Source organism: Lepisma saccharinum, chromosome 15, assembly GCF_977018435.1.
Source record: "Lepisma saccharinum chromosome 15, izLepSacc3.1, whole genome shotgun sequence".
In the NCBI taxonomy this organism is placed as follows: domain Eukaryota; kingdom Metazoa; phylum Arthropoda; class Insecta; order Zygentoma; family Lepismatidae; genus Lepisma; species Lepisma saccharinum.
This window is the reverse complement of record NC_139243.1, coordinates 80,198,984-80,222,078: the sequence shown is the minus strand read 5'-3', so window position 1 is coordinate 80,222,078 and position 23,095 is coordinate 80,198,984. Positions and strand designations below refer to the sequence as shown.

Here is a 23,095-nt window from a genome sequence, read left to right as displayed (position 1 = left end):
CCAACTCATCCTACACACTCACAGTTTACGACGAGCCTGGTGACGAAACAGTGTTTTTTTCGTTCTACGCACCGCTTCTTCTTCAATGGGGACCTGGCAACTCTGCAGGACCCCAACTTCCGGTTCCGTCTTCTGTTTCTTCTCACACCGATGATGCTATAAATTAGCGAAAATTTTGAATTTTCCTACTGTCCGGTGAGTGTTTCCTTTTCCTTATTTGATTTTTACTTAGCCCTTTTGGCCCTCCTTGCTTTTATCCAATATATATATATATATATATATATATATATATATATATATAAAAGTGAGTAAGTTGCACAAACCTGACGTATGAATTCTAATTATAGCTCTTTTTTTCTAAAAAAAAAATAGAGTCAAGGATACAAGCCTATGATTAAAAAAAACAATTTTCATTTACCAAATGGAAGAAGTAATTTTAAAAGTTTTATTTTTTTTTAAAATGAAATTTGGAACTCTATCAGGCATCCAGGTAGACAATGCAGGCAGAGATGTGAAGGTGCAAAACATTCCCTGCATATTGCCTGATGTGTGTTCCATTCTCATGGCAAGAACTGCACACTGATACTTTCAGAGAAAAAAATAATTTCCAATGTAAAATCAGTGATTTTTTCGGCAGGAAATTGTCCCCTCCCTCAAATATAGTCAAATTAAACGTTGCCATCTATGTTCAAGGTTCGTGTATCTCCAAACATATGTGTCACATCTCGGAGTTTAAGGGTTGTGGTTCTTTGCTACCTTCGTTCTACTTTTACCCACACTTGGTGCAGAATGATCTTCGGGTCTTTCTAGGCTGCTGCTGCTGCTATTTTTTTTATTATTATTATTTTATTTGTTTATTTAAGATCCATATTTGCATACACACTATACCAAAGTCTGAGTAGTATTTCTATTATTACAAAGAAAATATGTTACTTTGTTTTAAGTTCCTAAGCTTGACAAAGTTTTGGGGAACCAGGATGAAACATTACAGGTATAACATACACTAACTTTTACTTAATAGTAAAATTACTGTAATATTTAAAAAGAACATTGATATACCCTTTAACCTAGCTTACCCAAGGGGGACACCGCATGATGAGCCATGGTGGTTTAGTCAGTAGGGCATCTGACTGCTATGCGGGAGACCTGGGTTCGATCCCCAGTGTGGGTGATCTAAGTTCGGAATTTTTCCGGTCTTGTCCCCACATAAATCGGCTCTGGGGCTCTCCCAGCCTCAAATCAATGGGTACCTGTGGGCAACCCTGGGAGGTAAAGGCGTTTGGAGCATGATGCTCACCAGATAAAAAAATGGCCTAAATGTGCCTGCATGGCATGGTGCTATATGCACGAGGAACTTTACCTTACCAAAGGGGAAACTTTGAAAGTAATGAAACTTGTTTTTTAATACAGTACGTATTATCTTTCACATAATAATGCGTAGTAAGGAACGTTTCAACTGATACCTGTGTGATGGGTGTGTTCGACAATCTGACAATTTCAAATTAATGAAATTTCTTTCTTTCGCTATGTTCACTAAAGCAGTGACATCTAGCGTGTAATTTGGAACAATAAATTACATTGTTCCTTAGGATGTTCCAAATGTGTCTGTATTACTTTTGTTCATAAAAACATACAGGTAATGTACATTGGAGACAAAATTCACTTAGCAGGCCTATCAGGCACCCCTCTTGAATGCATGTTTGTCGACACATTTATGCCAGTGTCAGTGTACAATTGGTTGGTAATGATAGCAAGTTTTGTAATTATTATAAAGGATATATACGTATATCCACCTATATAAACAAAAAAAAGAAAGTATTGGTGCAAATTTTTATTTATTTACTTTTTAAGGTTTAGTGAACAATAAAAAAGTGTGGATCTGTGAGGCAACCCCCTCAGGTAAGTACGTTTCTTGCACAGCACGAGTAAGCTAAGGTTAAAAATGTAAAAAATGAGGTTCCATTCTACTCAGCGGTACTCACTTCTGTGCAACTGGGGTGACAATTTTCTTCCTTATGCACAACAAGGAAACACTTTCTGCCCAGGAACACACAACAATGCCATCCTTGTTCTTGAGCCAGAGAAGGTTCAGGATAGGAGCTTCGTGTTTTGTCTCCAGTTCCTTCACAGCCTGCCAGCTGCTGTCTCCACCTTTGCGTACCTTAATCGCCAGTATGTGGCAACTACTTAGTCCAATCACAGCGTATGTAATCTCGTTGCTATCACAGAACACGGCGCATGTTATTTCATTAGCTTCTCCACTGCCCTTATCACCCAGCAGCTTCTTTACCTACAACAAAAAACAATGGCCTGTTTTCAAACTACAATCAATTCTTACAAGTCAATGGCAATAAAAGGTAGAACACTTTCTACAGTAAAAACAGTGATAAAGGATAAAATAATTGAACAGGTAAGAAACTTTGCATATTTGGGAAGCCGTATTTCACAGTTCAAATACCAAAAAGATGTTGAGAAAAATTTAGTAAAAAGTACAGTGGAACCTCGATTTTACGTTCCCGCATTATACATTCAATCTTCGTAGTTCCAATATAGCAAAATGCTATAAATTTTCCCCAGATTTTAGAATTAACTGCACTCTAAGTTCTTTCACCTTGGTCCCCTGAAAAACATAAAATTGAGGTTGCACTGTAATACATTAAATGGAATTTTGAAAAGAAATTCAAATTAGATAACATTATTTCAAACATCATATTGTAGCTTGGTGCATGTTGCTTACTATTAAATAAAATAAACAAGTTAAATCTAACACTACTTACGTGAGTGAGTATGAAGCTTTTATGCAACAATGTTTCAGGGTCCAACTGACCCCTTCATCAGGTTCGTAAATATTTTCCAAAGCATTGAACATAGTGCCGTTGTTCCATAAAAGCTTCATACTCACTCACGTAAGTAGTGTTAAATTTAACTAATACAATTTAACGTCGTTTATTATATTATTTCAAAATCAGCTCTTCTGTATGGTAGCAAATTTTGGACTCTCTGTCAACATGATAAAACCAGAATAAATTGTTTACAAATGAGATTTTTGCTGTTTTTAAGTGAAGTAGCCTTATGAGACACAATTAGAAGTGAAGAAATCCAAAATAAACAGAAGGTCGATGCAATGGTGGAAGAAATTCAAAATTATCAGTTAAAGTGGAATCAATATGTTCTGAGGATAGATAGATAGCCATCTGCCTAGAAAATTATTGAATTACAGGCCAAAGAGAACAAGAAATTTTGGAAGACCATACCACCAATGTAGAGATCAATTTTTATAGTTGCACAATGGGCTTTGGTTACCCAGACCTGCACAAAGAAAAAGATGAAAAATATTTAAAGTTTTCACAGGGATGTCGCAGGACAATATATTAGCAACACTGATAAAATACAGAAAACAAATTTACATATATTTATAACAAATAGTTCTGAAATATTAAGTCAGACTCAAGTGATGTATTTTGTCTATTTAATTTGTGTTGTCAAAAATAAATTAAGAGTTAAAAAGTTTAAGAAAATTAAATATATTCAACGTAACAACTTGTCATAACTTTTGCTGGAAACTACATTATTATTCACTATTTAACTTCTAAACAGCACATGAATTGGTTTTACAACAGGTAACGTTTCATCCTCCATAATGGATGCAGGGTTCTATTTCTGACACACGCAAGAATTTAAATCAGGGACCAAAACACAGCTCATCAATTGCATTTAAGTTAGGCTAATTTCGTTTGCACAACCTAAATTGAAATGCTCGTCAAGTCACAATTTTATGCAAACTTTTTCACACATATGTTTAAGGTGTGCTACTTAGAACCAGTACTATTTTGTATGGGATCTTTAAGTCTGGAGCAACATGAAGTAACATGCAGCCTGTGTGCATGTACTAGCAACAGATCGAGGCAACATGATGCCCGCTATTGAAAAAAACAACCCAGCATGAGCAACAGATGCAGATTGTTGTATCACTTCAATACGAAAGGTTCAATTTAAATCTGAAGGTTTGTTTGTTACTTGTCACATGTCATTTCGATTTCAAAGCTCCCATATGTGCTTATCACAAGAACTATTCAAAATATTGTGGTATGTTCATAAATGATAATGCATCCATGTTTTTATACACATGCACACACACACACACACACACACACACACACACGCGCATGCTTCTTTCATTAAAATAAAATGTTAGTTTTATTGTCACCTATAAAGAGGTGATAGTACGAATTATCGCTTTGTACCACCAGAAAAAAAGCACTGCTTATAACAATATGTATATATTCACTCACCATAAACTTGTGTGCGAACGCAAACTGGCCATCGGTAGCCTCCCACAACACCACAGTGCCATCCCTACTTGCTGTGAGGGCAATCGACTGACTTGGGTGAATGTCCACAGCCACAATTGGGGAGCAGTGAAGTGACCTGGTGCTGGAAGAAGGCGATGCCCCTGATTCTCTCTGTCTCCAGACGCACACTTTGCCATCCAAGCCTGAGCTCACCACTGTGTTGCCTCGTGACGAGCAACATAATCCAAGAACTGACTGTGAATGGCCATCAATGGTTGCAAGCAAATTCTCCTACAATTAAGAATACAACATTTTAAAATAGTTAAATAACAACAATAATGTAATTTTTAGGCCTGAGCCAATACCGATGCCGATATATTGGTACCAGTGATATCTGTATCAGAAAGTATCGGTTGGAATTCATCTACCGATACCAGTCGATACTTTTCTGGCATTTTGGTCATGCATAGGATCCGCCAAAAATGCAGCGCGATGCATTTGCAGTCTAATTATCATGGAAATTATGCAAAATTTGATTTTTTTATTATTTTGCACCAAAAATAGTATTTTATGATTGCATAACATCTGTTTTAATATCTTTATGTAATTCTTGAATATTATAAAGAAAAAACTTGGTAAATTGATGCATATAATTGGAGAAGAATATTTACACACCAATATTGAAAAATATCTTGAACAAATTTCATTTTGTTGGTGGCACAGATTGGACCAACAACAGACCTGTGATTTTACTACAAATCTGTTCTGCTAACGCACATCACCTCTAGAATTCAGTACTGATTGGTTGGTTGGTTGGTTGATTTAGTGTTTTAAGTCCACTTTATGCACTATAAGGCTAATCGGGACTGGACCTACAGCTTAAAGTGGAAACCGAACCACTATGTGCCTCCACCGGGTCGGTACTAATTTTTGCTCAAGTTATGCTAATATAGAACCACTGCCACTAACATTCAGAGAATATTTCAAATAAGCTCATGTAGTCATGAAACAACTGCAAATATCTTGACAACAGTGAAAGCAAACTACACGAATATTCATGTGAATGCTCTAGAAGGAATTCAAAGCAGATGTAATATTTCTGAATTTGAGATATCATAGCGGTTTTTCACTGGCACCTGAACCTGTGGTCAGTATAATCCTCTGTGAGGATCCTGTTGTCATCCTTCTATGTTTGTGATTGTCCCCACATCTTCACTATTATCCAAAAGTGGCACAAAGCGAGTAAAATGAAACAAACCAGTCAATCATAGTGGTTTTTCAAGAGGAGGCAAAATCTCAAAAAAAAATCTTTGCTGGTGTCGGCAAAAGATCCAATTGATTTCTAATTTCACGACACTATGATTTCTTTTCATGGAAAAATAGGTTGAGTTTTAAATAACATTTGAGTATGAACATATGCAAGATAAATTATGTTATCAATCTATAGTGCTCTGAATTGATGCACACAATCTTTCATATTCTTTTTCACACATCACATCACATTTTGGATGAGCAGTGCTGGAAAGCCATTCTGGGTTCCAGAATGAGATTGTAGGAATGCATCAATGTGGATGGTGCCCAGTTGGAGGTGTGACGACGAGGACAAGGGTATGCAGTGTTGTCAGGTAAAACTTTAAAGACCGTTGTGCAGTACAAACTTTATTTCACTTAAATATCTCTGTTCGTTACAAAGTTATAGTGAATTTAAATGTGGGAAGGACTTTGGAAAACCCATTTTACATATACTGTTGACAATACTACCAAAATAAAATTTTGTTAAGGGCGATTTCTATGAATACAGGTATGTAGGTAAATTATCAAGTACAATAAAACTTGATTACTGAATTGGCAAACACTCCATTCTATATACACTAATTCCATGTTATATTTATGCATATATACTCGAATACAAGTAGTGCACCTAAATTTTCAAAGTCCAAAACTTGAAAATTAGATTCGGAAAAATATGGTATTTTTTCCTAAAAGAAGAAAAGAAAAAAGACCAAGAAATACTAGGGAGAAAAGTGGATTTTTTTTTTTTTTACCTAAACTCATATTTATACTATGTAACTGTGTGGAAACTTAATTTATTTTTTACCTTCAATGGCTTCTCAATCTTGATGTTGGATTTTCCATATGCAAGATGGCAACCGGCTGCAGATGACTGGAAGGAGAAGGCAGATCCTGGCTCCACAAGGATTCTCCTCATTTCAGCTCCTTGGCTGGACCAAATGATCAACGTCCCATTCGAGGACACACTCACAATATATCCACCCTGGAAAGTAGCATCCATGCTTAGAAAATAATACACTTCAAGTATCATACAGACAACTGCTTCCATACCTAAGACTTACTCAGGGTATCTACAATTTCATAACAACAATATTCCCCGACTTCTATAGGTTTTCCAGACCAAGATCCAAACTTTTCCACACCAGGTCATTAGAGCAATTAATAGATTTAAACGTGGGCGTAACTTGGAACCTAATTTTGAGAGGGCAGAATCAAAGTAGGCCTAATTTTGATGGGGCAGAATTAAACTTGGGCCTAATTTTGAGGGGTCAGAACTAAACTGCACCTAATTTTGAGGGACAGAATTAAACTTGGGCCTAATTTTGAGGGGTCAGAACTAAACTGGGTCTAATTTTGTGGGGTCAGAACTAAACTGCGCCTAATTTTGAGGGGCAGAATTAAACTTGGGCCTAATTTTGTGGGGTCAGAACTAAACTGCACCTAATTTTGAGGGACAATTAAACTTGGGCCTAATTTTGAGGGGTCAGAACTAAACTGCACCTAATTTTGAGGGACAGAATTAAACTTGGGCCTAATTTTGAGGGGTCAGAACTAAACTGGGTCTAATTTTGTGGAGTCAGAACTAAACTGCGCCTAATTTTGAGGGGCAGAATTAAACTTGGGCCTAATTTTGAGGGAGTAGAATTAAACTTGGGCCTAATTTTGTGGGGTCAGAACTAAACTGGGCCTAATTTTGAGGGGGCAGAATTAAACGGCCTAATTTTGAGGGAGTAGAATTAAACTTGGGCCTAATTTTGAGGGGTCAGAACTAAACTGGGCCTAATTTTGTGGGGTCAGAACTAAACTGCGCCTAATTTTGAGGGGCAGAATTAAACTTGGGCCTAATTTTGAGGGAGTAGAATTAAACTTGGGCCTAATTTTGAGGGGTCAGAACTAAACGGCCTAATTTTGAGGGGCAGAATTAAACTTGGGTAAAATTGTGAGGGGGCAGAATTAAACTTGGGCCTAATTTTGAGGGAGCAGAATTAAACTGCCAAAATTTTGCCTTAGAATATGCTGTTAGGAAAATAAAAGAAACTAGTGAAGGACTAAAGTTAAATGGTCTGACTTAGTTATTAGTAGAGCCCGGAAGTTCAGGCATTTATTTTCGTTAAAATAGGCAGGCAAAAAGGCATTTATAATGTGGAAAATAGGCACTAAAAATGAAAAAAAGGCAAAATAAACCGAAAAAAGGCACATTTAGAAGTCGCTTACTTTTATCTATAATTCTGGCAAAATGTTAAAATCTAAATTGGGAAGAGCATTTCAATTTTCTCCGTCCTGATTGCACATAACTACAAGGTGCTTTTTAAGTTCTCAACATTCATTGATAGTCGTCTGACAGAGAGAATGTTTTTCACAATAGAAAATGATCTTCGACAGAAGTTATTGGAGCATACATAAAACAAGCTAATGTAGCTGGACTCATTTTGGTAACAGCATTTTCACCTTCTAGAATATCACAAATTGTTTTCAATTGTTTCAGGTCCTCATTTGCACTCACTACCCGTTTGCACTTTTCCGCAACAGCTGACCTCTTTTCTCCTGGCACTTCCATCATCTGCTGCATAGATTCCTCGTAGATTTTCATGGATGCTATAATTGTAATTGTCTCTGGCAATGCACCATAATGTGAAAAAATAAACTTGAATAGCACAGGAGTTTTTTCACTTCACGAATTGAAGCCGCTTCAATTTCTGGAAGAGCATCGATCACCTCACTGATTTTTTGAAGGTTGTTAGCATAATATATAGCTGCTGATATCCAGGTTCCCTATCTCGTCAAGACTGGTTGCTGAGGCAAACTAAGCTCAATCGCAACTTCCTGAAATTTTCGGGTTCGAGAGGGAGATTTCAGAAATATCTTCTTTGTGTTCGAAATCAACCTGTCCACTTCAGCAGTCAATCATGCACAAGAAATGTTAACTGAAAGGCAATATTCTGACTCAGCATGAAACACTTTTTTCTCACACTTTTCTCCTTCAGCAATGTTGAAACATGCGCGAGTTCAATATTACTTAAATAAGGCGAAAATTATTCACATAATAAACGGAAGAAAAATAAATGCCAACAACGTTTTTTGGGAGAAAAATAATTTATATACACATTTTTTTAAAAAAATTGTCAAATTTCATTGAAAAAGGCAAAAAAAAGGCATTATGATTAAAAATAGGCAGTGGGGGTCCCAAATAGGCAAAATAGGCAAAATGAAAAGGCTTCCAAAACATTCGAAACAACATAAGAAACGTATATCCGGAAAAATTTTATCAATATATGCAGTAGATAAAAAGAGGCATTTTGCCAAACTTCCGGGCTCTAGTTACTAGCATATGCAGATGATGTAGACTACTAGGGGGTGGTATAAATACAATTCAGAATAATGCTAAAATATTTTTCAAAGCAGCTAAAGAGATAGGTTTGGAAGTTAGCAAAGAGAAAACTAAATATATGCTTATGGACCGAAACCAAGTGTTAGGTAATAATCAAAATCTAATTATTGATAACAACTCGTTTGAACCAGTTTCCAAATCCAAGTACTTAGGAGAAATACTAACAAGTGGAAATGATATTAAAGAGGAAATAAAAAGTAGGCTTTATTCAGGAAATACATGTTACTTTTCTCTTCATAAACTTTTGTCTTCTTACACAATATCTAAAAACTAAAAGTTAAAATATACAAAACAGTAATTTTGCCTGTAGTATTATAAGGATGTGAATACTTGGTCCCTTACATTAAAAGAGGAACATAAATTAAGAGTACTTGAAGATAAAATCCTTAGGAAAATATTTGGATCTAAAAGGGGTGAGGAGACAGGTGAGTGGAGAAGGTTAAATAATTTAGAACTGCATAATTTGTATTCGTGTCCAGATATTATCAGAATAATTAAATCAAGAAGACTTACATGGGCAGGCCATGTGACACGAATAGGAGAGGAAAGAAGAGTTTACAGGATTCTTGTTGGGAAACCTGATGGTAAGAGACCTGTAGGAAGGCCAAGACGAAGATGAGGGATAACGTGAGATGGACCTAAAGGAAATTGGTAAGGATGGAAAAGATTGGATTGATCTTGTCCAGGATAGGGACAGATGGAAGGCTTGTGTTGCTGCAACCATAAACCTTAGGATTTAAGAAGGCTAGAGAGTTAGTTAGTAACAAAGTCACTACATTTTAGCTAAACACCACACTTTGAATCTTACTTAACCAAGTTTTTAGAATATTAGAAAAACACTTCACATTTTAAAAGTGATAACGTGAAGGGAAACTGAACAGAAATTGACTGTTGGATAGGGCATCAGGGGGAGCTTTAATGAACTGGCTAATGGTTAACAAAAAATCATCTTTTATTAATAAAAAAATCATAATAATTAAAACAAAAAATACATAATTATAGTCAAATTTAGTAATATATATATTAATCCTAACATTAACCAAATACAACCCAAAAATTACAGCAAGAAAGTGGTAAATACTAACAGCCACTTACAGTTGTAGATTTCTACTTGAAAATAGTTCAAAACACGACCCTTTTCCTGAAGTATAGTTTATCCACAACAAATTTAAAATTTCTTGTTTTTCCTTTTTTTACTTAGCTTGTCTAAAAACCTACTTTTATTGCACTAATACAACAATGTTGACTTTTCCAGAAACACAGTAAATTTGATGATCAACAACTGCTGTCGTGGTCTCCATGCTTCCCTCATTTAACTCCGTGTGACTTTTTTGTGTGTGGGGTTATGTGAAGGATTTAGTGTTTGTGCCTCCATTACAGAGTCATCTAGCAGAACTGTGGGCTTCCATCATCAGTGCTTTTGATCTAATTGACAGGAACATGCTGCATCATGTTTGGGAAGAATTTGATTATGGAGTTGATGTTTCAGAATCACAAAGGGGGAACATATTGAATACCTGTAATGCATCACAAAACTTGTCGAGTTTCTCTACAAAACTCTAAGCTAAATCGCCTGTCAGGTGAAAGTACAGTTGACAAGGGAAGGCCACCTTCTAGAATGTTCCAGGAAAACAACTTTCTAATAATCTGGAGGGGAGTAATTTTTGTGTATATATATCGTCCTGTTTTGTACCTTGCTACATTTGTACTTGGTGCAGTCTGAAGAAGACCTTGCTAGAAGGTTGAAACGCTACGTTTCGTTTGTGTTTTATAATAAAATAATTTTCTGCCTTGGTCAGCATATTGAGTTTTTCATATCATGGAAACAAGGCTTAATGGTGTTACTTTAAGTTAGTTCATGATACATTCATGTTCTTCTTAAAGGTTTGCATAACCAGTTTTTGTAGATGCAAAATAATCCAACACAGTTATTTTTAGTGGTTTTTATTTTATTTTATCTGCGAAATTTCGTTCTGGTTTCCCAGAACTTTTTCAAGTTACAACAACACAACCTCACATGGCTTGTCACTCTACACTTCCATGTGAGGTTGTGTTGTAGACCTGAAAGAAGCAGTTGCCGGGGTGTACCACGTTCACTTTTGAATGCCTTACCAGAAGGTTGCCCCTTATACCCCGGCGGAGTGGTTAGCACAGCAAGCCACAAAGCCAGATGTCCCAGGTTCAAATTCCCACCTGGTCATGGGCATTCTTTGCGACTGTCCCTATCAAATAATTACTCATCCTCATCTTTGCAGTTAGCAAAAGGTGAAATAAAACAGACCAAATCAATCAACCAAATAAAGATGCGTACCTTGCTCACGAGCTTAACCACTGGGCTATAATGACCTTGAATAGCGTTCCTTTCGCCCACTTGGCCTGGCAGCCAAGTCTTGATCAACCCATCTTCGCCACTCGTGTAGAGGTACTCCTTCTTGGAAGTCTTCACCCAGGCACAGGAGAGGACGGAGCCGACATGGATGTCGGACCAAAAGTCCAGCACGTTGTATTTCTTGAAGTGCTTTGGCTTGCTTTTGGGACCCTTCTTGTCCAGGAACTCAAGTGAAATGGCCTTCACTACCTGGGAACAATTCAATTCATAATGAATCGCTAACATTCACACAAACAGATCTTGTAACCAAAAAACTAGAAATACATGATACTAATGAAGAGTGGTACATTATCAAAAATATCATTTGGTTTGCCCAGCTCCCCATTTTCTGTGTTAGGCTCAAAACTTGTCAGTCAGCTCACGTACCACATACTGTATTTACACATGTATAATACACATGCATGTAGGAGGACTATTTTTCTTGTAGTGGCAACACTGTTGGTATACGCTTGTCAGTTGTCGCTGGGACAAAAGACGATCGGTCTTGTTTAGTCTTGCACTACAGATCGTGTGTAGGTGTTTGGAGCTAAATAGTACTGTTGTGTGGTAGTTAGAAGACGTTAAAGTGAAGTGTGTGTATAATACCGCCCTGAACAAGGTTCGCGCATGAAGAACTGAGAATATTCATCAAATTTCAGGTTGCACATGGAAGGAATGCACGGCAAATTCACAAGGGCTTACGCGATAGAGCACCATTGCCAGATGGGCCAAGGCATTTGAAAGTGGTCGTGAATCAGCTGCGAAAGAACATGGTGGCGGGCATCCTCACAAGGCAATGGATCCACACCACCTTGATGCACTTCACAGATTGCTGGAGAAAGATTGGTGTTGGAGTCCCTGCGACTTTGATTTGTTTCCCAAGATGAAGAAACCGTTGAGGGGAAAATGCTTTCCAGACATCCCGAGCATCATTTCCACACACTGGCACAAACGGGACTATCATAGGCATCCAACGACTGCCAGATGTTTGGAAACGTGTTCACGCAGCAGCAGGAGATTACATTGAAGGGTTGTAAATGATTCCAGGTATGTATCTTCTTTCATGTATATTTCTCATACATGTTGCCACTACAAGAAAAATGGTCCTCGTATAATGTACACCCTGGTTTTTGATGAGAAAAGTGACAAACAATTATATCTCGTGTATGATGCACAGTAAAATTCAGGTGCAAGAAATGACTTTCTTAGTTACAGGTTGTAAAGCTAATGCAAGAGTGTATGACATCATACATATTCAGTGAGTCACCTGTTGCTATATGGACCAAGTGGACAATGAGTTACCTACCCACGCCACCTCCCCCTTCTCCCTCCACTGTGTTTTGCATCCCAAAGCTTTTACTTCTGTAACAACCTTGTTGATTCTGCAGTAGAAAAAAGCGAGATGAAAATTATGTTATGAATTTGCAGAACTCAGGAAGTTATTTTCAATTATTTCTCGCCTGATAAATACTGCTGACACACATCCCGTGTAACAGGAGGTGCATGCTCAAATTCTGCCAGAATGGCACAGCACCACTTTCTTCAATGTCGCAAAACGTTCTATCGCAGAGTGGAAAATCATGGGAAATGACCATTGCACTTTAGTGTTTTTTTTTGTTTTTTGTTTATTTATTTATTATTATTACTAAAGAAATCCAACCTAGTAATTTGTAATTGCGCCTGTTGATATATGCAAGTTATATGCAGTGACACAGTGAAAACATGTATGGTTCTAATGTTGTCTGTCTGAATTATTCCTGCATAATATGCACCACAGTTTCTGGGAGCAAAAATTTTGGAAAAAAATGTGCATTATACACAAGGTAATATGGTATATAGGAATAAAACTTTAATGAACAAATTTCTTTATATAAGTAGTTAGATTATACGGCTCAAAAACAGGATGCATGCATAGTACACATAAAATATAATAGCAACACAAATTACATTGGAATAATAATACCAGTTCTATTAATTATATCCATTAAAGATTACAATGCAATCTATTATACTACGATTCACTTTAAGTTGGTAAAATTACATATGCTACATTGATAACAAAGAGTCATTACGAACCAACAGATTGTGGTAGTATTGTGATAAAAGAAGATATCTATTATTTCTAAAATCAGAAATTGCAGAGCAGTTAGTTCTAAGTGAATAATGATGCACCCTTAGGGAAATTTTGGATAATGATTATAGAATATCAAGTAGTGCATATTAGGCAAGTGAGTGAGATGTTCTAATTTTAGAATCTTCATTTATTCACAGAATATATTTAAATATCACAATTAACTCTCTGCGAAAGATATTTGTTTGTCAAGGGCCAATCCATGACAAAGTGATCCTACCACTCAAAAAATAAAATTAGTCCAAATACTATTTAAACAACATAAACTTAAGCTCTAGTTTTAGCTTAGTGCAGGACACTAAATAGTTACCTATTTGATATTTACATGTCCTTGAATGGTTTTAAGAATACAGATTAACAAAGACAAGTGGAAAATGTGATAAAGGTTGTCTTTTTACATTAAGACTTGAGTGTTTAAAATGCTCAATAAATTTGTAATTTTCACAAATAAATTTGGTTATTATTAAAATTCATTTCCCCTTTGATATTGCTCAGTTAAAGTATTAGTAATATGGTATTAAATGATGTTAATTAATGAGGTATTCACATAGGTCACACCCAGAACTTTTTTAAAAAATTAATAACATTAAAAATAAAAATGTTTTCGCTGGAATAAAAGACATGAGATGGAAGGTTACAATCTGCATTCCCCTCCAAAAAATATGATGGATATAAAAGTTGTAAAAATTCAGAGTTTTCAAGTTGGTGAAGCTTTTACCGCAGTGTGACTCACACCCTGAACTCCCATTCTTCTTGAATTGCTCCAAAATAACATTGTTCACAGAGCTCACTCTTCAGGACAGTAACAATGTCATCATTCTGAATACCATAATTATGATATGGATGAGTAGATTTGAAGCATGTGATTGTCACACCTGGAACTTGTGGATTGGCCCTCATATTGATATTTCACAAGAGCAATATAATTATATCTATGATAATCATTAAAAAAAAGTGATTACTCAACAATATGTCCACTGTTCAGCAGTAGCAACAATAAATAGTCAAATTTTGATAATGGCTTTATTTCTGCCTCTCTACACGATGTCTAGTTCCACAGGTTGATGTGTGGTGTCAGCACTGTGCTGAGTGGAGCCTTCTTGAGTAGTGTGCTATAAAACAATGTTCTCACGAAAGTAACAGATTGCGTTTATCAAAATTATAATGTTTCATGCAGAAGAAATACTGTGAAGTGCCACACAGAACTTGGGCAAGCTTGTGATGATGAGCCATACACCTTGTGACACCTATTGTAGTACGTATCAAACTACGTATATTGTAGTTTGATCAAAGAGGCGAAGACAAGTAAAAGAGTTAATAAGTAAAGTTTCGCATATGGTTATTGAAGATGTTTTATTTAAAAAAAGGGGTAATTGTATAACCATATGCTACCATGTGGTGTTTAGCAGTGTACCAGACAGATGTCAGAAATGTAGTAGTCATATGACTTATGTGAGCAGGAAGGAATGTGTGGTGGCTTCGGAGCACCATTTCATAGCTGACTGTTGGAGCCTGAGCAGGGGAGTAGAATGGGTAGTAATAAGTTTGTGGGTTTAAATGTTGTTTGTTGAAATATTTTCTTGGCATTTTGAGGGTTCTGAACACGGAGCCAATTTTACCTGGTTATAGTTATTGTTTTCAAGGTTATTTCATGGGGTTTATTGATATTTTGTTTGGCATATTTTTGTGTAATCTGAAGCCCCTTGTGGCTGCTTGTTACAATAAACCTCAAAGTGTTTGAAAATTGTTGCTTAAATTATTTTTCCAAGGCCTGTACGGTAACCATTAGAAACCTTCCACTGCATTCATTCAACGCTACTCATCGAGGTAAATCTCTTAATAGCAAGTGGTCATAGACACTTCCATATCCAACAGTGATTTAGTTGTTCGCCATAACGATTTGCCAAGACTGCAAAAGTTCCGACAAGCACTCTGCAACAAGGAGATCCTTATTGTTGCTCATGACTATGAAGGCATCTCCTTTGTCACACAGTGCCAAAGGTAGTGTTGTAAGGTTGTCTAGTTTGCCGGTAGATCACTCGTTCAGCGCTATTTGTCTTCACAATTCCACTACTTCAGTCAGAGTGAAAATGGCGACTCAGCAGCACAAGGTGTTTTGTGTCCTTGAGTTTGCTACGTATAACTCGGTGATTGCAGTGCAAAGACGTTTCCGTGTTATGGATCGTACTAATGAATGGAACATTCGCAGATGGTATGGACAGTTCGTAGACACGGGTTGTTTATGTAAAGGTAAGAGCCCTGGAAAGCTGCGTGTGTCTGAAGTAAATGTAGCAAGAATTCAAGCTGCTTTCCAACGCAGCCCTTCAAAATCAACTCGTCGTCCAAGTCTGGAGTTAAACTGCTTCAGACAACCATTTGGCGAGTTTTGAGACGTCGGTTCGCTATGAAGCTGAAAAATCAGATCACTACTGCTGTAGCATCAGTGATGGATATGTTTGCCCGAGTTTGGAATGAATTTGAGTACCGCTGTGATGTTGTTTGTGCTGCTGGTGGAGGACATATTGAACAATCTTTAGATATCCGTAAGTAAGTGTCAAAACTTTCAGAGTTGTACTACTTCTATTTTATCAAATATACCTGTTTCAAATGCGTATTTTCTTTTTGAATCACCCTGCATAAGTACACATAATCACCTTTTTTAAAAAATCATCTTTGTATATTTTATTGCTCGTGAACACACAATAAACACATGAAGCCCATCAAAATCAATTTGCAATGAGGAAATTTTTTCCTGGTTAAGTTCCTGGAATCTTACCTGATCCTTTCCAACTGTTGCTAATTTGCTTCCATCCTCATTCAAAGAAACACATGTCACTGGTCCAGAATGCACCCACGCACATCCGTAAGGTTTAAGATCAGGAACATCAGTAAGAAGGTCATAAAAGTGAATACCGCCATCACTGGCACCTACAAAGAATCCCCACACACAAGTCAAAAAATAAGAAAAAAAAAGTCCATAAAAAAAATATCCATTAAATCATAAGGATTGAATCAATTACTTGCTAATAACGACACCAAGAGAAATTATAACACCATTAAGCCTTGTTTCCATGATATGAAAAACTCAATATGCTGACCAAGGCAGAAATTTATTTTATTTTAGAACATAAACTAAACGTAACGTTTCAACCTTCAACATAGGGATGATGTACGACTTAAGAGAGAGAGAGAAATGCAATATTTAAACACACAAGAGAAAGAGGACATGATATAGAGAGGGATGAGGCTAAGCAGATAGCAAGGGAGAAGAGAGTACTAGTGAGGAAATGGAAGGAGGCCAAGGAAATAGAGAAGAAAGGTGAAGAAGACACAATGAACTGGAATGAGGGACTGAAGTTAAACAAAGAATTGAAGAAGGTGTTAGAAAGAGTGGAAAGGACTAGAGCGAAGGAGGAGAGAAGACGGAAGAGGAATGAAGAGAGGAAAAAAGAGCATGATATAAGGAGTCCAACCACGTTCCAGATGAAAGAAAACGTTTAGCTAAATCGCCTGTCAGGAGAAAGTACAGTTGACAAGGGAAGGCTGGAATGTTCCAGAAGCAACTTTCTAATAATCTTGTGTCTGGAGGGGAGTGATTTTTGTATATATATATATATATATATATATTCCTGTTTTGTGCCTTGTTTCATTTGTACTTGGTACAGAGTCTGAAGACCTTGCTAGAAGGTTGAAACGTTAAGTTTAGTTTATGTTTTAAAATGGTGGCCGCGGTGGCTCAGTCGGTAACGCATCTGACTACCATGCTAAAGGTCCCGGGTTCGATCCCCGGCCGGTTCAAATCCAGGAACTTTTCTAAGGATGGAAGCGGCCCGGTGCCCACCCAGCGTCAAATAACATGGTTACCTGGGGGAAACCCTGGGGGGTAAAGATGGTCAGGGGCGTGATGCTGAAAGAAAGTGTGGGGCGTTACCCACACACCCCCTATACGCCTTCATGGCGTGGTGCTAAGCACAGAGGAGCACTTTACTTTTTTTATGTTTTAAAATAAAATAAATTTCTGCCTTGGTCAGCATATTGAGTTTTACAAAGAGAAAATCAAATCTGATGATAACTTCCTGCTCAAAATTTCTGTAAATACAGTGGAACCTCGATTTTGTTTTTCAGTGGACCAAGGTGAAAAAAACTTAAACAGAAAAATATAAAATCTGGGGAAAATTTCAAATGCTTTGCTATGTTAGGATCATAAGGATTGAATTACAAGGCAGGAAAATCTGGGAACGTAAAAATCGGGGTTGCACTGTAGTCTGAAAATTGCTGACTTCAACACAATCATTTTGAGGCTGTTAAGATTAAGAAACAATTCCACAAAACTGTTACTGATATTGAAATGTGATCGTTTCCGCGGTGGCTCAGTCGGTAACGCGTCTGACTACCATGCTCAAGGTCCCGGGTTCGATCCCCGGCCGGTTCAAATCCGGGAACTTTTCTAACGGTGAAAGCGGCCCCGGCGCCCACCCAGCGTCGAATAACATGGGTACCTGGGGGAAACCCTGGGGGGTAAAGGCGGTCAGGGGCATGATGCTGATCACATCACCCCCACTCACGACCGGATCAAGAAAGTGTGGGGCGTTACCCCCACACCCCCTATACGCCTTCATGGCGTGGTGCTATGCACAGGGGAACACTTTACCTTTTTTTTTTTTTGATCGTTTCCCAATGCATCCATGCCACTTTATAAAATATTATACTACAGTATGATTGTAAATAAACTAGGGCTGAGTCGATGCTGATGTATAGCAGATGATACCAGTGGTATCGGTATTGGAAATTATCTACCAAATAATGGTAGGAAATTATCTACCAATAACGGTAGGAAATTATCTACCAATAACGGTAGGAAATTATCTACCAATAACGGTAGGAAATTATCTACCAATAACGGTAGGAAATTATCTACCAATAACGGTAGGAAATTATCTACCAATAACGGTAGGAAATTATCTACCAATAACGGTAGGAAATTATCTACCAATAACGGTAGGAAATTATCTACCAATAATGGTAGGAAATTATCTACCAATAATGGTAGGAAATTATCTACCAATAACAGTAGGAAATTATCTACCAATAATGGTAGGAAATTATCTACCGACACCAGCCAATACTTTTCCGGCATTTTGGTTTTTACCTTTCAGGTTCTTCAAGGGCCATTTCTAATTTTATATCGGATCAGTAAAATATCAGATATCGGTATCGGTAAATTTTGTATCAGTACTTTATCAGTATCTGCCAAAATTTCATATCGGCTCATCCCTAGTACATAGAAATGTTGACCAATTTATAAGGTTCCGCCACTACGGAAACAATTATGATTAATAATGTTATTTGTAAAATGACTGTCTCTCCATGGGCAATATGCAAAAATCAGAGCATACCAAGTGCAATACTCACCAACAGCTACAAGTTGACCACTAGAATCTATACATGTCAACTGCTTGGAACTTATGGATACTTGGGAGTATTCTGCTAATACTAATGCGTCCAGAACATGTATGGTTCCTCCATGACAAGCTAAGAGGATTGATCCCTCGGACATTTCCTCCAAAAGAGTGATTTCTTCATCCGCAAGATTAATCCTTTCATCAACATTATTCACAGGTCCCACGGTGGTGTACTGCCTAACTTCACCCGTACTGTACCCAGCATATACATATGTGCCATTTGATGATATATGAAGGCACTTGAGTTCCACAGCACCAACAGGTAATGTCTTGTCCTGCACCGTCCCAACTTCTTCACCGATTTTCATGGACCATGCCTGTAAGTAACAATGAAATGCAATTAACCCTCTGTTCCGCACATGGGGTACATTCATTGTGAGATTGCAAAACTGTGAACTATGCTGCACATGAGTGCTTTTGTGTAGCTGAACATTCTTTCTTTGTTTTTCTTCTAAGCTCAGTTACACAGTTCTGTTGCACTTCTAAGCAAGTTAACCTGTGCGGTACAAGAAACTTACTTACCTGAGGTGGGGGCTCACAGGCCCACATTTTCTTTTATCACTAAAATTCAAGAACCCATTTTGTTATTGTGTGAATGTTTCCTTTGTTGATTATATACGTGTGTTATTTATTAAACATAATAATAACAAAAATTACCATCATTACTAAAAAATAATAACCAATTATTGTGTGTCACACAAATATTTTACCATTCGTTAACATTCACAATAAACATGGTAATTCTTTATTAATGCTTTTTCATTTATAAATGGGCAATTGTTAATTAATTATAATAATTACAAAAATTACCATCATTAACAACCAATTGTACACTGTCACTGGCATTAGTGTCTCGAATTGAAAGTAAAGTTGCATATGCAAATAGAAAATATCATTCTACATTCAAAAATGGGGCCTGATATGGTCAAGAAGTTCATTTTGCCTTCTGTGTAAGTTACATTTATGTTTTTTATGAACAAAAGTTTGCAAACCTTGAGAAAACTCTAGGGAACAATGTAATTTATTTTCAATTTTTATTTCCAAAGTTCAACAATTGAAAAAATAGAGGTGGTGGGCCTGACAAGCCCCCACCCCTCTCAGGTAAGCTAGGATTAACACCAGTCACATGCTTCGGGTACAGTTGTCCCTCAAATGCCTAAGAATGTACACAAAAAATATCAAAGCGGCAAACGACAAAGTACACAGCAGATTCCGATGTTTTATGGAAGTGAGTTTGTGAGGAAGAGAAGGACATGTAGCTATGTATTAGTGCCGAAAGTAAACACGAAAGTGACTGCGTGATGTGAAGTGAACATGGCACTCCTTCGGTTGTTACGCATTTAGTTGCATCAGGGACAACTGTACCCCAAGCAGGGGACTAACATTACTTCACATACAAAGTGCAGCAGAACATTAGATCTGATCTTAGAAAGAAAAAAAAACACAGAAATAATGTTCAGAATGTATGCACAGTATAATTCACAGAGTACGCGTATTTCATATCGTCAGAAAGTTAAGCGCTGGGAGACAGGGGTACCGCACATGCCTAAGTATGTTACAGAAAATAATATGCCTAACTGAGGGTTAAACATTGCAACAGATGCTTGGTTTTGACTTTTTGTTTTAAGTCCATTTTGGGCACAGATTGTCTAATTGGGACTAAACGTACAGTTCAAAGTGGAATACAAACCACTATGTGCCTCCAATGGGTATTGAACCTGGATTCCCTTGATTACAAGGTGCATAAAAGATGTTTGTGAAGGTAAAAAAGAAAGACAATAGATGGGTACCTTGCTGACAAAGTGCAATTAGTCATGATTAAGTACAAAGCAACATTAAATAAGTAAAAATGCAAAATAGTCGTTGGGCTGATGAGAAGTTTTTGCTGATACCTATAAACTAATGGTAAAAAATTACTCATAATAATCTACCAATCCAATATAAAATTCCGAACTTTCTTGAAGAACATGAATGGTATATTAAATCCTTAAATAAAGTCTATAATGAGATGATCGAAATGAGTTTTAGGTTTGAAAAAAAATCAGCCTATTTTAACATTTATTTTACAAAACAATGCTACATGATTGTGTGTTCACACAAATAGTAATAAAATGATAGTTTCATCAAATTACAGGCAACTTCAGGGGTGGTGGCAGAATTTTTCGACAGGGTGGGCAGAAGCTGTATATTGATAAATTAGGGTGGGCAGTACAAACGTAAGGCATTAGGTGAGTTTGACTAACACGTATCCCCCCCCCCTCCTCACTCACGATTTCCCTCTTACCTTGCGTAGAAAGCGATTTGGACATAAGGAATTCATCAAACCTAAACATCGTATCTCTTTTACAGATCATTTGGGCTGTAAGTGTGACTTTTTCGAACACACTCAAATGTCAACCTCCCTCCTGAATAGTACACCCTGGAAACTGTATTGAAGGCAAATGAATCTCTGGTGCCTGTAACAGAAGTCAACATAATCCTCTTGGTGTTTTGTGTCTCCTTGCATGTTTGTGTTCGTCCCTTCATGACGTTCATCTAATTAACATTCAACCTCACTGTCAAAACTAGCAGAAAATCAACTTGAAATATAACAATGAGTCAAATCAGTCTTGATTACTTTCCACAAATAGAAGATCAACCGTTCATAGCACTAGTTGAGATAGTAATTTGAACTCCACAATGCTTCATTTTTTATCAAAACAGATAACTCTGCGAACAACGACGTGGTTTTATCTAAGTCTCAAATATTTTTGTCTGTACGTGAAAGAAATAGTTTAAATCTCAGGCCAATCCATGGGTGTCCAGTAGAAGCAGGTGCATGCTTGATTTAGTTTATTTTACTTCGCGTTTTGTGCCTCGTGGCTAATTTGCGAAGATGAGGATGAGTGATGAAAGGATGAAATTGATGAATGCACATTCACAAACAACCAAGCCCGACCAGGATTCGAACCCGGGACCCTTGGCGTCGCAGCGCGATGTGCTAACCGCTCGGCCACAGGGTCGGGCCCTACAGAACTGTTACATTAACATTTGGCCGGTAGTGATTGTGTTTACTCATTATTAATTAGAACTAATTAAAAATTGTAATTTAGAAATATTGCATTATTTGAAGATGGCAGTTATGTAAAAAAAAAAACTGTGATAGAATAAAGCAAGTGACACATCCAATTACCCGCAGAATGGTTATCGCAGTGTGTTATCATGCCAGGGATCCCAGGTTCGAATCCTGGTCTGAGCATGGGTGTTTTTGTGAGTGTGCCTTCATCATCATCATCATTCATACTCATCATTGCAATTAAGGCAAAGAAGATGTTTTTTTTTTGTTTTTTTGTTTATTACCTTGATCAGGCAGAGATTTATGTGGAGGGTGCTGACAACATCAAGAACTCACTCCCATCTATGCACAGTTTCAGTTAGTCTATAACCTTTAGCCCAAGTCATAGCAGATGGTTAGTTATACTTGCTATACTTCCACATTCCTAATATAATATTTTTTTTCTTCAATATATGGCTGATTTCAAAGCAATTCTTCTCCATTGAAAGCTGGGAGCTGCAACCCTCCAAATCCTCCTAAATCCTGATATGTACATACCTCATGATTGTGAGTATCCCATACAACTTACTAAGCCTCTTGATTGCTTCTAATCATAGCAGTGTTCATTAGATTACATTGTAAATAAGAGTTCTGATAGTGCCTTTAACTTTCCAATGACAAATTAAAAAAGTAGAAAGAAAAGCTTAAATTATTTCATTCAACAAGATCTTTGCTCTAATCTTCGTAAACTTACTTATTAGAGAAAAGTTTCGCCAAATGACAGCAAAGCTTGTTATGGGATGAATTGAAACTTGTGAACTTTCTAATATCTACAATATTCACAAGTAAAATATACATTGAGTGAGGACCAGTCTATACTTACAGAATCGTTTACATTTCCCTAATTGTATACATATATGTATTGAATTTGATTGGGTGGGCACTCCTGTTGCCATCCCTGGGCAATTTATAGAAATATTGGATCTGTACAAGTTTATTAATATATCAAAATTGGCTGACATCGATATACAGGGTTTCCTATAATTATTCCCACATTTAAACTCACTATAACTTTGTAACGAACAGAGATATTTCAGTGAATAAAGTTTATACTGCACAGCAGCCTT

General features: G+C 37.0%; 1 protein-coding gene across 3 annotated transcripts in view; it reads right to left on the bottom strand.

The window, feature by feature from the left end:
* LOC145999776 (telomerase protein component 1-like) overlaps positions 1 to 23,095 on the bottom strand; it is a 374,109-nt gene that overhangs the window by 16,846 nt on the left and 334,168 nt on the right. For all 3 annotated transcript variants that reach the window (XM_083137076.1, XM_083137078.1, XM_083137077.1), the window contains exons 34-39: positions 18,885 to 19,251; positions 16,249 to 16,400; positions 11,285 to 11,551; positions 6,391 to 6,567; positions 4,293 to 4,583; positions 1,983 to 2,290 (exon numbers count right to left, since the gene is read on the bottom strand). In XM_083137076.1, coding sequence (XP_082993202.1) covers positions 1,983 to 2,290; positions 4,293 to 4,583; positions 6,391 to 6,567; positions 11,285 to 11,551; positions 16,249 to 16,400; positions 18,885 to 19,251 — 1,562 coding nt within the window. The remainder of the gene's footprint in view (positions 1 to 1,982; positions 2,291 to 4,292; positions 4,584 to 6,390; positions 6,568 to 11,284; positions 11,552 to 16,248; positions 16,401 to 18,884; positions 19,252 to 23,095) is intronic.